The 14352-nt window shown below is 37.3% G+C and overlaps 2 protein-coding genes across 2 annotated transcripts; both read left to right on the plus strand.

Moving 5' to 3' along the window:
- Window positions 1-1992: 1992 nt before the first annotated feature.
- On the plus strand, window positions 1993-3822 carry LOC115923782 (E3 ubiquitin-protein ligase TRIM31-like). The gene has a single exon (XM_030985077.1). The coding sequence runs from the start codon at window positions 1993-1995 to the stop codon at window positions 3820-3822; it is 1830 nt and encodes a 609-aa protein (XP_030840937.1).
- Window positions 3823-12221: 8399 nt separating this feature from the next.
- LOC115923786 (tripartite motif-containing protein 51-like) lies at window positions 12222-14048 on the plus strand. Its single transcript, XM_030985086.1, has one exon. It carries the CDS (start codon window positions 12222-12224, stop codon window positions 14046-14048), a length of 1827 nt encoding a protein of 608 aa, XP_030840946.1.
- The last annotated feature ends 304 nt before the right edge of the window (window positions 14049-14352 follow it).

Consider the following 14352-nt stretch of genomic DNA (forward strand, 5'->3'; position numbering starts at 1 on the left):
TTTCACATAACAGTTTATAATAAAAATAACCATAGAGGATGGTATGAATTTTACATAGTCCCACCCAATCACACACTCGCACATCCTCAACTCGCACCACACAAACTCATGACACCCCCTCCCCCTCTAGCCCACCGCCCACCCCACACCCCCTTTCACACCAACACACACACTGCATGCAACCTGTTCCGGTTCTGCTGATGTGTTTAGTATGTTTAGCGCCATCTCCGAGATCAAGTTTGTATTGGGCGATCACTTTTTGGACGATTAAAGTCTCAAGCTGCTTGTCTGTCAAAGGTTGTCGGGTTTTTCCAGTACCTAAAAATAGATTGACAAACTGAATACATACATGTAAATATTACTGCTTATGATCAGGGCACCAGTCCATTGTAGAGGCAAATAGCAGTCATGCTTAGTTTACTGATTTATAATAATACCTAGACCGATACGTAGTTACGGAAAAAGAGGTGAGTGAATTAAAATGTCTGTGTCATTAGTAAAAGACATTCGGTAATTGTTCGTTATATTTATGTGTTGCATTGACGTACACTGTATAATATACTACTAGGCCTATATTAGGCAGAGTCCCAGACACTTTGGAGGCTTTGTTTTTATCTGGTTTATAAAAATCATCATTTCCCTTAGACTGAAATAGTTAAACTGGGTCTACATTACTGAACTCTAGCGCTACATACTGTTGAATTCAGTGGTCTAGATGACTCAAAGATGATTAATGAAGAGCGATTGAGCTAAGACCAATATGAGAATGGCGTATGGGTGAGCTCCCTAAAACAAAACGGATCTTTGAAACCCGACCGTAAGACTTTAATGTACGTGATCGTGAACCCGGAAGTAACGTTGGTCGCATTATCATATTTGATTCATACGTATATTAACTTCTCAGTGTTTATTTGTCCTGGGGGAAAATGTAACGATTTGGGTATGTTTGATTTAACACTGTTGGGTCGGGGCAATTAACTCACGTTGTCCCCTTCCACAACTTAAAATTAAATTAATACAATAAGAAAATCAAGACGATTTGTTACTTTTTGATCCGAATTCGTGGTTTATTATACTCAACTCGAGCAACATCTAGTGTTTCTGTGTTTCTGAGTGGTCTAGGCACCGTGCGTTATAAAATTAAAAGATCACTGCGCACGCACGCCGAGTAGCCGAGAAGTCTGTTTCACATCGGGCAAAGCTAGTTTTCCATGCCATCGAAACCGGGCTGACCAGATTAAACTTTAAAAAAAAAAAAAAAAAAAGCAGAAACACGAAGTTGCAAACCATCCAGAGACTCCTAAAAAATTGCGTTACTTTTTAATTATATCATTACAAATCTTTATCCTCAGTTTTCTTATTTATAACTGATTTTCCTTATAAAATTAAAAATAATTATGGCGTATATATTCAACATTGAATGAACGCCAATAAACAATTACCCAACAACAACAACAACATCTGAAATTAGCATATCCCGAATCATCTCATTTGCATATTCGTAACAACACCTATTCTATTGGTTCAACAAGGAAGTTTTTATGCAGATAAAAGACTTCCATAGCAGCATTCATTTCTTGTAGCAGTCAATGAATATAAAGTAATCTTCCAACGTTCATCCATTTTCATTGGCGTCTTTCCAACGCACGTACTGGTCTTCCATACTTACTAACATAATTATGTAAATCAGTTACATTAATTATTATCATCATCGCTTTCCCCCATTATAATGTACATTGAATGAAGAGCGACAATATTATGAAAGAGGTTTTTTATTACTACATTCAGTTGATGAATAATATGATTTATTTTTAATCAAGATGCAATGTATAACGGAATATCTTATTTTGTACGCGTTATATTCTGCAGGGTAAAGACGAGATGAAAATGATAAACACTTTTTGTTAATACCATGAGATTAATCAAAGCTATATTAATCATTATGGGTTTCATTCCTTTTCTTTTATTTCGTATTCCTGTAGAATTCGAATCATGGCTGAGGCATTAAAGAATATCATTGCTCAAAGTCTGGAGTGTCCTGTATGTCTGAATACCTTCACCAATCCCAAGACCCTGTCTTGTTCTCACAACTACTGCAAGGCCTGTCTGGACAACCTCTTGGAATGCCATGGTAACGACCAGATGCTCCGATGCCCTGTCTGCAGAGCTGAAACCCAGGTCCTAAACCAAGATGTCAGCAAATTACCGACAAATCTAGCTTTGAAGTCTCTCATAGAGGACGTAAAGAATCAATATCACCTTTGCTCGATTTGTAAATCCGAGGACAAGCCACAAGCTGTTGTCTACTGCCAAGACTGTGGCAAGTATCTCTGTATCACTTGCAACAACACACACTCTCTGTGGCAAGACTTCATCAGTCATGAGGTCTTAGCCATGAGTGAGATCGAATCAGGGAAGGTGTCAGTACGTAGATACCGTAAATGCAAGAAACACCCCAAAAAGGATGAGGAGTGCTTCTGTTCCGACTGCAGGAGATTTGCCTGCTTCAGGTGTGTTGTCATGGAACATAAAGACGATGGACATCGGGTCATCGAGGCAGCTGTTTATGAAAGCAGTCATCTGAAGAGTATCGAGGACCTCAAATCCAAGGCGGACAAGAAACGTTCTTGCTTTCAGAAATATGTTGATTTCATTGATGATCAGAAGGAGCGTGTGAGTAATGTTCAGAAGCAGTGTACAGATGATATCAACAAAGCATATGCAGAATCCGTCCGGCAGTTGAAAGAAAAGAAAGAAATCCTCATTTTGGAAGTGAAGGGTAGGACTGAAGGAGTAGAGAAAGAACTTGACGAAATGAAGAAATCGGCTCAGGAGCACATCACTCACTTGACCACCATAGCTGATGTGTTAACCAATAGGACAAAGGTACCGTTAGATATGGATGCTTTGGCTGCACACGACACTCTGTGTCAAGACTTACAAGAGGCCCTGAAACAAGAAGATCCTGACTACAAGCAGCCGTTGCAATCGAGCAAGAAAGGTAAAAGTATAACTTTTAAGAGAAACGTTAGAACGGACGAGCTAACTCTCGGTAAGATCGTAAATGCAATTGCAAAGAACATCGCTTTGCCTAATCGCAAGGATAACATACATTCCATGGTTAGTACACCAGACAGTAGGATGGCAGTGGGTCGTAGTACAGGTGGCGTGGAGATCTTCTCTGCAGATGGTCAGTTCCAGCAGACAGTTTTCAAGGATGTTAATATTCTTGGAGTAGGGTTCCTCTCTGATGATCGCTATGTTATACTTGATGGCTCAAACAATATCACACTATACACACTAGAGTACACAAAGTTAAATGTAATGTTTGAGACTCTGAGTCACGGTGAAGGTGGAATTTCTAATCTCACCGTAGACGATGATGATCAGATCTATGTTAGCTACATGCAAGCCCAGAAGATCCAGGTATTCTCACCAGCAGGGGGGCAGGCGGTCAGGGTGATACCATGTGATGGGTATGTTCCTTTACAAATTACTAATTATAATGATAACCTGATCATCGCATCTGCTGATACAATACGATTGATTGACAAACAAGGTGTTGTAAAATATGAATCAACAAATGTAGGGTTTTTTCCAATCGCCGCTGTGTCTCAATGGAATACAATCCTGATAGCCATCGTGAAGCACGGTGTAGGTTTGGTCAGCATTAATGAGTACACTAACGAGCTGAATCATGTCCAGAACCTCGTCATTGATTACAAGATTGAGAAGCCGGAGCTACTTTGGTACTATCTCCATCAGTACCGATCAGGAGAGATAGCTCTCTGCACTCCTGATATACTATATATATTCCACTGAATATAACGGTTGACTCCTCCATTTCTTGCATTGTATGGTACCACCGTCTTCAGGGCCGTATGAAGACGGGAGGGGTGCGATGTGTGCGACCGGACCTCTTTTCCCTGGTCAAAACAGGCACGCTGACAATTTCTGAATTACATATATTATTTCATTGAAAGTGGACCCATCCCTGCCCCCTTTTTTCAAAAGCTTCTAACATGCCTTGTATTTTTGTGACTTCATGAAGTGTATTAGTAAAATTGCTGTTCAAGGGTTTTGGGTGCAAAATATCCATTTAATGTTTTTTAAATATTGCCTTCAGAGGTTTAGATGGCAATACTTTAACCTAAATTTGTAAAAAAGCAGAAATATATGCCCAAATGTTCAATGTTGAAGCGCATTCGCGATATTTATCCAGGCCAGATCGATATGATAATTTACCAAATATATCAATAAGTATAGGCGGTTTCCCGGCCAAATTTGTATCATCACGTATTAGTCAAAACTTATTCTTTCACATGATTGGTAATAGGAGCTTCCATTTCTTTTTGAGAGGGGGGGGGGGGCGTTTCTAAAACTGGTCTTTACCTTTAAAGGTAATATAAAGTTTTGGTATGGGGTCATGAATTTGGTTCAAAAGAACATATTGGAAGCATATGCGATCCTACTATATTCAATGATCGTTGTCGCGGTTGAAATCGAGTCTAAAGTTATGAAATTGTAAATAATAAACTATTTATGTTGTATAGCTCCCTCTCAAGGTCAAGATATTGATTAAGCTATACTAAAATGTTTCTTGACTAAAATCGACCGATTAGCTATTCCCGTTTGGAAATTATATATCAACTACATATTCTGAGATTGTCATGGTCGCAGCTACCATTGTATGGCTGTAGGCGCTCAACTTGAAATTTATCAAAATTTACCGGGAGCACCGGTAAATTTTTATATTCAATTCTTCTCAAAAGCAGAAGTGTTTTAGGGGCTACATTTTCTAGTGCATATAATACATCCACAGGGACATCCAAATATATCAAAATTGTAAAGAATCACTATCCACCCAATATTCCAAATTTCCCAAAACTGTGTATCACCTTTAACATCCAGTAGAATCAGTTATATCTTAAACTAGATGAAAAAAAAATTGTTGAATGTTTTTTTAAATGATGTTCCGAGATCATGTACTGTAGATCAATTTGAATGATTGAACCTTTCTAAAATATAAAAAGTAACCTTTCTTTTAATGTACTTCTGATGCCTTTATTTTACAAGATTTTGTTGTTAATGATGACTCTACATGTGAATGTGACTTTTTAGTAGCTGTTCTAAATGTATGACTGATAAACTGATTTACACAACTTTATTATTGTGGACTCAAAGATTATTTTACAGTAGGAGATAATCATTCTGGTAATGGAATTTGTGTATAATATATTGCTGTTAAATAAATTGAATGTTTTTCCCTCATTTTCGAAAATGCATTTCAGATCACTGTCTGAATATTCAAACTAGTATTTATATTTTACCCAGAAATATGAAGGAAAATCCATTTTTTCCAATTTGTTGTCCTTAATATATTGTTATTTGATATTGTTATCTATAATATGTAAACCCATACAAATGAAATAGTATGTATTAGAAAGGAATCTCACTAACTTTAATGAATGTAGAAACATTAGAAAAATCGGTCTTTATAAATTTTAGAAAATTCTAAATTCTAGTTTACAGCTACTCTATGTTTGCCTTGTACTAAACGTTTAATTAAACATCACCCAGCAATGTTCTTTGTCAAAGCCGAAATTTGAAATTGTAAACATGTTCGTATGGGTCCTCCTGTTTTTGAAAAAAAATACACTATTATCAAAACTTTTAAAAAGCAAAAGATATTTTGGGGACATTTACCATACAAAACTAATGCAAAGGCAATGGCATTTAGAGTTACCTATCTATATAATAGGGGACTTAAAAGCTTTACCATTTACATTCATTTTTTCTTATTGTTTTATATTTATTCCCTTTTTTTTACGTTTTCTTCATCAACTTTATGCATCCCTGTTATTTTGTCTCCCTCAAGTTGTGTATTTATTTTGCCTTTTTTAGATTTCTACTCATACCATTGCTCATACTTAATCTAACAGAATTTGAACTGTGAAAGTTGCTATACGATCATGACATTATAATTGTACATATACTGTATTTGATTCTTAACTTGAAGAATCTGAATTTTTTGTGAACTGAAATCGCTATACACAAAGGTAATTATACAATGCTGATTTTGTTTTAATTTTAACTTTTGGTTAGTATTATGCAGTGGACATCAATTATTGGTGGTTGATTTTATTTTTATTGTCAATAATAAACTCATTTTCCTCGCTAGGTGCACAAGTCAAATTACCTGACAACCCCCTCCCCTACAAAGTAATGTTATCAAATTTAATAGCGGGGGGGGGGGGGTTGGCGTTTAAGTGTATATAAAAGGGGCAGCATTTTTGTTATGCTAAAGGGAGCTTGTACAACATAGTATACTACTGTTATGCAGATATAATGTCTATTGTGATCGAGTCGTCATTCCTTCTATATACCTATAAATTCAGCACGACTTTGAACCTTTCTCCTTACTACATGTAGAATGTACGAAAAGGGAAGAGGTACTTATCAAAAAGCAAAAGGGACACTTGTCTTTGTTAGTAAAAAGGGCACTTATCAGAGGTAGTAAGGAGGTACTGCTGGCACCTGAAAAGGGGCACTTATGATACATGGAAAGGAGAATTAACTCAAAAGTAAAAGGGCACTTTTCAAAGTAAAATGGGCGCCTATCCGAGTACCGCCTCTGACTAAAAATACATTTTGAATAGTATGTTAGTATAGGTCTTCTTTACAAAAGTAGACCCCCAATCTTGTAATTTTTGTCAAATTTACGTTTTTACTCATTTTTGTGTTAAAAGAAATTGAAAAATTGTCCGGCGCTACATAATGTGATTACAACTTGAAATAAAATAATCATAACTTTCTTATATTTTGTCGGTTTGTATTCAAACCTTCATTAGCCTACTTGTCCGATTATTCTGCTTTCTTGTACAGTAGTTTGATATCAAGGTTGTATTGCCCTTTAAACTTGAATGTGCTTTTGGACTAACTAATAAAGTTACATGTTGAAAATGTTTCAGACCAAAAAATTGTCGGAAGATCATAAGAACTATGAAATGAATTCATTTTGTACAGCTTGTAGAGCCAACTTGAGATGATATAGACATAGTAAAAATTGAATATATATATTACGACAAAATATACAGGAGAATTTGAAGGAAAGTACGTGATGTAGATATAAAAAGATAGACTGAAGGAAATAGATCATTTAAGAGAGAAGAAATGGAAGGAGGGATGGTCGAAATAGTGGATGCGTAGAGGCTTTTATGAACATGTGTGTGTGTGTATTAAAGAGAGAACAATAATATTGGTCTATTGTGTACGAGGGGGGGGGGGGGGTACTCACATATTAGGACGTAAGGGTGAGTGCCGCTCCAATGGGTCACTTTTCCACACAAAAATCCTGAAAATGGGTCCCACTTTTAACAAAAATATCATTAAAAATGGGTCCGTTTTTCAAAATTTGCAAAATTTTGGGGTGTTTGCCATGCAAACCCCGATGATGATGATTATGAATGATGACAGTTATCATGATGTTAATAATAAGAATAACAGAACTGCTTCAATTTATACTAATTTAAGAACGACAATCGTTTGTGGCATTAAACCTTACGATTTTAAAGGAAACAAAGCGTAAGAAAAACTCAAGAGAAAAACTAAAATTCAATCAAAATTATTATGTCATCAAGTAAAATAAAAAATAAATATATTACTTTTTCTTCTATCCTGCCATAATGGGCAATCCAACCTTAGTAATAAGTTTTGTTCTTTTAAAGCAGAGAAATAAGAGAAACAGAATGGAGAAAGTTAAACTCTGTTGCTTCTACGTGAAGTAAAAATTCAGGACCAAGAATCCCTAAAGCTGCGCCTAAAATGATTATATTTAAGCCAGATATAACAATATTTGGGGCTTCAAAGTAAGTATAGGTTTACTGGCCCATTTTTCGACGGGCGGGTAGGGGGAAGGTAAAGTCTAGCTCGAATATCAGTCATACACTGTTATAGCGCCCATTTTGCTATTTTATTGTCATACATATAGCTCAGTTAAAGGCTAGCTTTTATCTAATTAGTGCTGTACGTCTCCATGCATATTCCTTATTCCAAATGTGTATTCCTTTTATTTCAATTTCTTTAACTTTCTTCGACTATTCTTCTCTGCTATGTTTTAAAGGGCGTACCCGACGTAAGGCTATGCTTTTATTATATACGCCTTCTCTATTGTGTAAAAACTTATTACGCTCTTCAAATGGATTGTGTCATTATATGTATTTACTTTTTTTATGAAAGAATGAAAGGAAATAAATGTTACTCTTATTGGAACTAAACAGTTTTAAAGTATTTGTTCAATATATCAGGGCCTCATCTTACAAAGAGTTGATATTAATCGCAACGATGTACCCAAGAGATAGGGGAATGCAAACTTGCGATTGATTGGAGGACTTGCGATTGATTTGGATCAGTCGCAACTCTTTAAAGGAAAGGGCCAAGGACATACAAATTAACTATGTTCATATAAATATAATAATAGGCTGTTTGAATTGTACGCAGCCGCCAGAGTCAGGTGACGCTTGCCCGTGTCCGAATACGTTGCTCGATATTTTCAAATTGGGGGGGGGGGGGGGGGGGGGGGGGGGGGGGGGGGGGGGGGCAGAACCTTCGTCCCTATGTCTTGTAGGCCTATACAATTGTAGAAAAACAGCCTTAAACTTCTTAGCTCTATCCACCAATAAATGTAAAGATATTAGATTGAATATTATTTTTACTTTTCTCCTTTCTTTTTTCAAACTTTGTTTAAATTATATTTTATTTCCTTCCTCATAATTTCACCTTACAAGAAATTATGCATGCATGCAACCTGTTCCGGTTCTGCTGAAATGTTTAGTATGTTTAGCGCCATCTCCGAGATCGAGTTTTTATTGGGCGATCACTTTTTGGACGATTAAAATCTCAATCTACTTGTCTGTCAAAGGTTGTCGGATTTTCCCAGTACTTAAAATTAGATTGACAAACTGAATACATACATGTAGTACTGCTTATGATCAGTGCACCAGTCTATTGTAGAGGCAAATAGCAGTCAGTCATGTTTAGTTTACTGATTTATAATAATACCTAGACGTTAGACCGATACGTAGTTACGGAAAAAGAGGTGAGTGAATTAGAATGTCTGTGTCATTACTAAAAGACATTCGGTAATTGTTCGTTATATTTCTGCGTTACATGGACGTATACATACTCTATAAAGCAGAGTCCCAGACACTTTAGAGGCTTTGTTTTTATCTGGTTTATAAAATCATCGTTTCCCTTAGACTGAAATATTTAAACTGGGTCTACATTACTGAACTCTAGCGCTACATAGTGGTCTAGATGAGTCAGGAGATGACTAATGGACAGCGATTGAGTTAACACCAATATGATAATGGTGTATGGGTGCCAGTGAGCTCCCTTAAACAAAACGGATCTTTGAAACCCGACCGTAAGACTTTAATGTACGTGATCGTGAACCCGGAAGTAACGTTGGTCGCATTATCATATTTGATATCGTTCATAGGTATAACTTCTCAGTGTCTGTTTGTCTTGGGGAAAAATGTAACGATTTGGGTATGTTTGATTTAACACTGTTGGGTCGGGGCAATTAACTCACATTTTCCCCTTCCACAAGTTAAAATTAAATTAATACAATAAGAAAATCAAGACAATTTGTTACCTTTTGATCCAAATTCGTGGTTTATTATACTCAACTCGAGCAACATCTGAAATTAACATATCCCGAATCATCTCATTTGCATATTCGTAACAACACCTACACTGATCTATATGTAATTGGGGGGGGGGGGGGAGATGAGTTAATTAAATGTCTGTCATTTGAAAAAGAAATGCGATGACAATTTGCAGTATTTTCGTTTTACACTGCTGTATATAACTCTATTAGGCTGACGCCTAAACATTTTTGAGGCTTCTTATCTGGTTCATAAAATCATTTTTTTCCTTCGGCTGAAATAGGTGGGTCTCGGTCTAAATGTCTTTCAGTTGATAAATGGAGAGCGAGTAAGCAAAAGCCAAGACAAACCAAGTATAACTATTACTTCTTACTGTTCGTTTGTCCTGTGGGAAAACGATGATTTATTTTGGTATGTTGCAGTATTTGTCATGATATATTATTCTTACATGTTATATTGATATAAATGCACATGGTAATTACTTCAGGTTATAATGTGTTTCTGAACATAGCTACTAGAAAATATCAGCTAGAAATTTTGCCAACCAAGGGAAATCTATATTTTTTGTATTGCTGTTGATACTGTTGATATAAAATGTTGCCAACTAAGATTTGGAGTTGTTCAAAGCCTAAACCTCCATGCTAAAAATGATGTATGTTTATCTGCATCATATCTAAAGGTAGATCACGGATCATATTTGTTTTTGTTCAAAGGTCACAAGTTTCTAATACACTGTTGGTCATAATGGTGGAATAATTATGTATAACCCAATTTTTTGAACGATTTTGATAATGATTTATTCCTAATAGATCTAGATAATAATAATATACATTCTCAAATTGCATTATGTCTCCGCTACAAAGTAGCCAGAGGCAGTATGTTTTCGGGTTGTCCGTCCGTCCGTCCGTCCGTACGTCCCGTTCTCGTGATCGCGTTATCTCAAGAACCGATTGCTGGATTCCTGCCAAGCTGAGGTCATGTATGTATCTTGCTGAACCAACGAACTGATTAGATTTTGGGGGTCACAAGGTCAAAGGTCACAGGGCTCATTATGTATGCACAAATAACTTGAGATCGCATTATCATGAGAACCAATAGATAGATTACTATCGAACTCAAGACATGTATATTTATCTTGCAGAGCCAATGAACTGATTATATTTTAGGGTCATCAGGTCAAAGGTCATGTGGCTCATTATGTATGCCTATAAATAGCTTGTGAATGCATTTTCCTTAAACACCGACAGATGGATTGCAATCACAAATTACGTGAAATTGACTCATGTCTACATAAAAACAACAATCAAAGGGCTAGTTGTCGATTACTGGTATTAAGAGATTACAAAACTTTATAAGATACAACCAGATATAAACAAAGCTCATCATAAGGGGAAAATATACAAAGAGCAGACACCTGGCCAAATGAGGAAAAAAAATATAAAACGTAACCTCTCATTCCTACTGACCCTTTATGGTGTTCACAATGCTAAGTTGCTAAGCTTATTGGTAGTATGGATGACTAATTTGTTTGTGCAATGTAATTTTCGACAGATTCGAACGACAACATTTTTTACAAAAGTGACTGAGAGTAGGCTTGTAGCGTCGCTTTGACACCTGAAAAATATATTGTTTCCCTACCAGCAGTTCGAGAGATAGATATTTCTAGACCTACGAGGCTCATAACTACCACGGAAAACATGCATTTCTATTAAAAAGTCAGAAAAAAGCCAAAAAGGGTGCTAAGGTAATTCCAGAATATTGTAACGACATGACACGAAAAAGAAAAGGTGTTCCAGGGTTTCGTGTAACCTTTTACAAAAGGGACACTTTGTATATGTAATTTTGTGAATTCGGAAAAGCCAAGCTTTGGTAGAGATCAAATCATTAAGGATTTTGAATTGTAAAGCTCGTAGCTTTGTATCTATGGTAATACGAAACGGAAGTTTTAAAGATCTATTTGTCTATTTGTTCATGTTGTAGTCCGGAATTTTCAATTAAACTTCAGAAAAAATGAGTAATATACATTCTTCGGAAAATCGGCTGCTTCTCTGGAAATGCTATCGATAACAAACATTGGGATTGATCCTATTAATTTAACGAGAAAGTTTTTATGCAGAAAACAGACTTCCATAGCAGCGGTCATTTCTTGTAGCAGTCAAGGAGTATAAAGTAACCTTCCAACGTTAATCCTTTTTCTTTGGCGTCTTTCCAACGCAGTGGTCTTCCATACTTATCTAACATATGTGAAACAGTTACAGTATTATCATTATCATCATCGTTTTTCCCCATAACCATATACATTGAATGAAGAGCGACAATATTATGAAAGATGTTTTTTTTTTTTTACTACATACAGTTGATGAATAATATGATTTATTTTTAATCAAGATATAACGGAATATCATATTTTGTACGCGTTATATTTTGCAGGGAAAAGACGAGATGAAAATGATAAACACTCTTTGTTAATACGATGAGATTAATCAAAGCTATATTAATCATTATGGGTTTCATTCCTTTTCTTTTATTTCGTATTCCTGTAGAATTCGAATCATGGCTGAGGCATTAAAGAATGTCATTACTCAAAGTCTCGAGTGTCCTGTATGTCTGAATACCTTCACCGATCCCAAGATCCTGTCTTGTTCTCACACCTACTGCAAGGCCTGTCTGGACAACGTCTTGGAATGCAATGGTCACGGCCAGATGCTCCGATGCCCTGTCTGCAGAGCTGAAACCCAGGTCCCAAACCAAGATGTTAGCAAATTACCGACAAATCTAGCTTTGAAGTCTCTCATAGAGGATGTAAAGAATCAACATCAGTTTTGCACGAATTGTAAATCCGAGGACAAACCCCATGCTGTTGTCTACTGTCAAGACTGTGGCAAGTATCTCTGTATCACTTGCCACAACGCACACTCTCTGTGGCAAGACTTCATCAGTCATGAGGTCTTAGCAATGAGTGAGATCGAATTAGGGAAGGTGTCAGTACGTAGATACCGTAAATGCAAGAAACACCCCAAAAAGGATGAGGAGTGCTTCTGTTCCGACTGCAGGAGATTTGCCTGCTTCAGGTGTGTTGTCATGGAGCATAAAGACGATGGACATCGGGTCATCGAGGCAGCTGATTATGAAAGCAGCCATCTGAAGAGTATCAATGACCTCAAATCCAAGGCGGACAAGAAACGCTCTTGCTTTCAGAAATACGTTAAATTCATTAATGATCAGAAGGAGCGTGTGAGCAATGTCAAAAAGCAGTGTACAGATGATATCAACGAGGCATTTGAGGAATCAGTCCAGCAGTTGACAGAGAAGAAAGAAATCCTCATTGGTGAAGTCAAGGTTAAGACCGAAGGAGTAGAGAAAGAACTGGACGAAATGAAGAAATCGGCTCAGGAGCACATCACTCACTTGACCACCATAGCTGATGTGTTAACCAACAGGACAAAGATACCGTTAGATATGGATGCTTTGGCTGCACACGACACTCTATGTCAAAACTTACAAGAGTCCTTGAATCAAGAAGATCCTGACTACAAGCGGCCGATGCAATTGAGCAAGAAAGGTAACAGTGTAACTTTTAAGAGAAACGTTGGAATGGGCGAGCTAACTCTTGGTAAGATCGTAAATGCAGTTGCAAAGAACATCGCTTTGCCTACTAAGAGAAGAATTAATTCCATGGTTAGTACACCAGACGGTAGGATGGCAGTGGGATGTCACACAGGTGGTGTGGAGATCTTCTCTGCTGATGGTCAGCTCCAGCAGACAGTTCTCAAGGATGTGGGGATTCTTGGAGTAGGGTTGCTCTCTGATGACCGGCATGTTATACTTGATCGCTCAAATAATATCATACTGTACACACTAGAGTACACAAAGTTGAATGTAATGTTTGAGACTCTGAGTTACGATGAAGGTGGAATTGCTAACCTCACTGTGGACGGTGATGATCAGATCTATGTTAGCTACAGGAAAGCACGGAAGATCCAGGTATTCTCACCAGCGGGGGGAAAGGCGATCAGGGAGATATTATGTGATGGGGACCCACCCGTGCAAATAACTAGTTATAATGATTACACGATCATCGCATCTTGGGAAACAATAAGATTGATTGACAAACAAGGTGTTCTAAAATATAAATTAGCGAAATTAGGGTGTTTCCTATTCGCCGCTGTGTCTAAATGGAATACAATCCTGATAGCCACCGTGAAGCATGATGAAGGTTTGGTCAGCATTGATGAGTACACTAGCGCGCTGAAGCATGTCCAGAACCTCGTCATTAATTACAAGATTGAGAAGCCCGAGGTACATTGGTACAATCTCCAGCAGTACCGATCAGGAGAGATCACTCTCTGCACTCCTGATAGGCTCTATATATTCCACTGAATATAATAGATTCATTTTTTGCACTGTATGATACCACTGTTTTCAGATCCGTAGGAAGACGGGGATGCGATTTGTGCGACTAGACCCTTTTTTATTGAAATTGTTATGCCTCCGTTACGAAGTAGCCGGAGGCATTATGTTTTCGGGCTGTCCGTCCGAACGTCCATCCGTACGTCCCGTTCTCGTGATCGCGTTATCTCAAGAACCGACTGATGGATTCCTACCAAACTTTGGTCATGTATGTAACTTGCTGAGCCAATGAATTGAGTAGATTTTGGGGTTACGAGGTCAAATGTCAAAGGGC

The sequence above is a fragment of the Strongylocentrotus purpuratus genome, unplaced genomic scaffold, assembly GCF_000002235.5.
Source record: "Strongylocentrotus purpuratus isolate Spur 01 unplaced genomic scaffold, Spur_5.0 spur5_contig_835, whole genome shotgun sequence".
Taxonomy (NCBI): domain Eukaryota; kingdom Metazoa; phylum Echinodermata; class Echinoidea; order Camarodonta; family Strongylocentrotidae; genus Strongylocentrotus; species Strongylocentrotus purpuratus.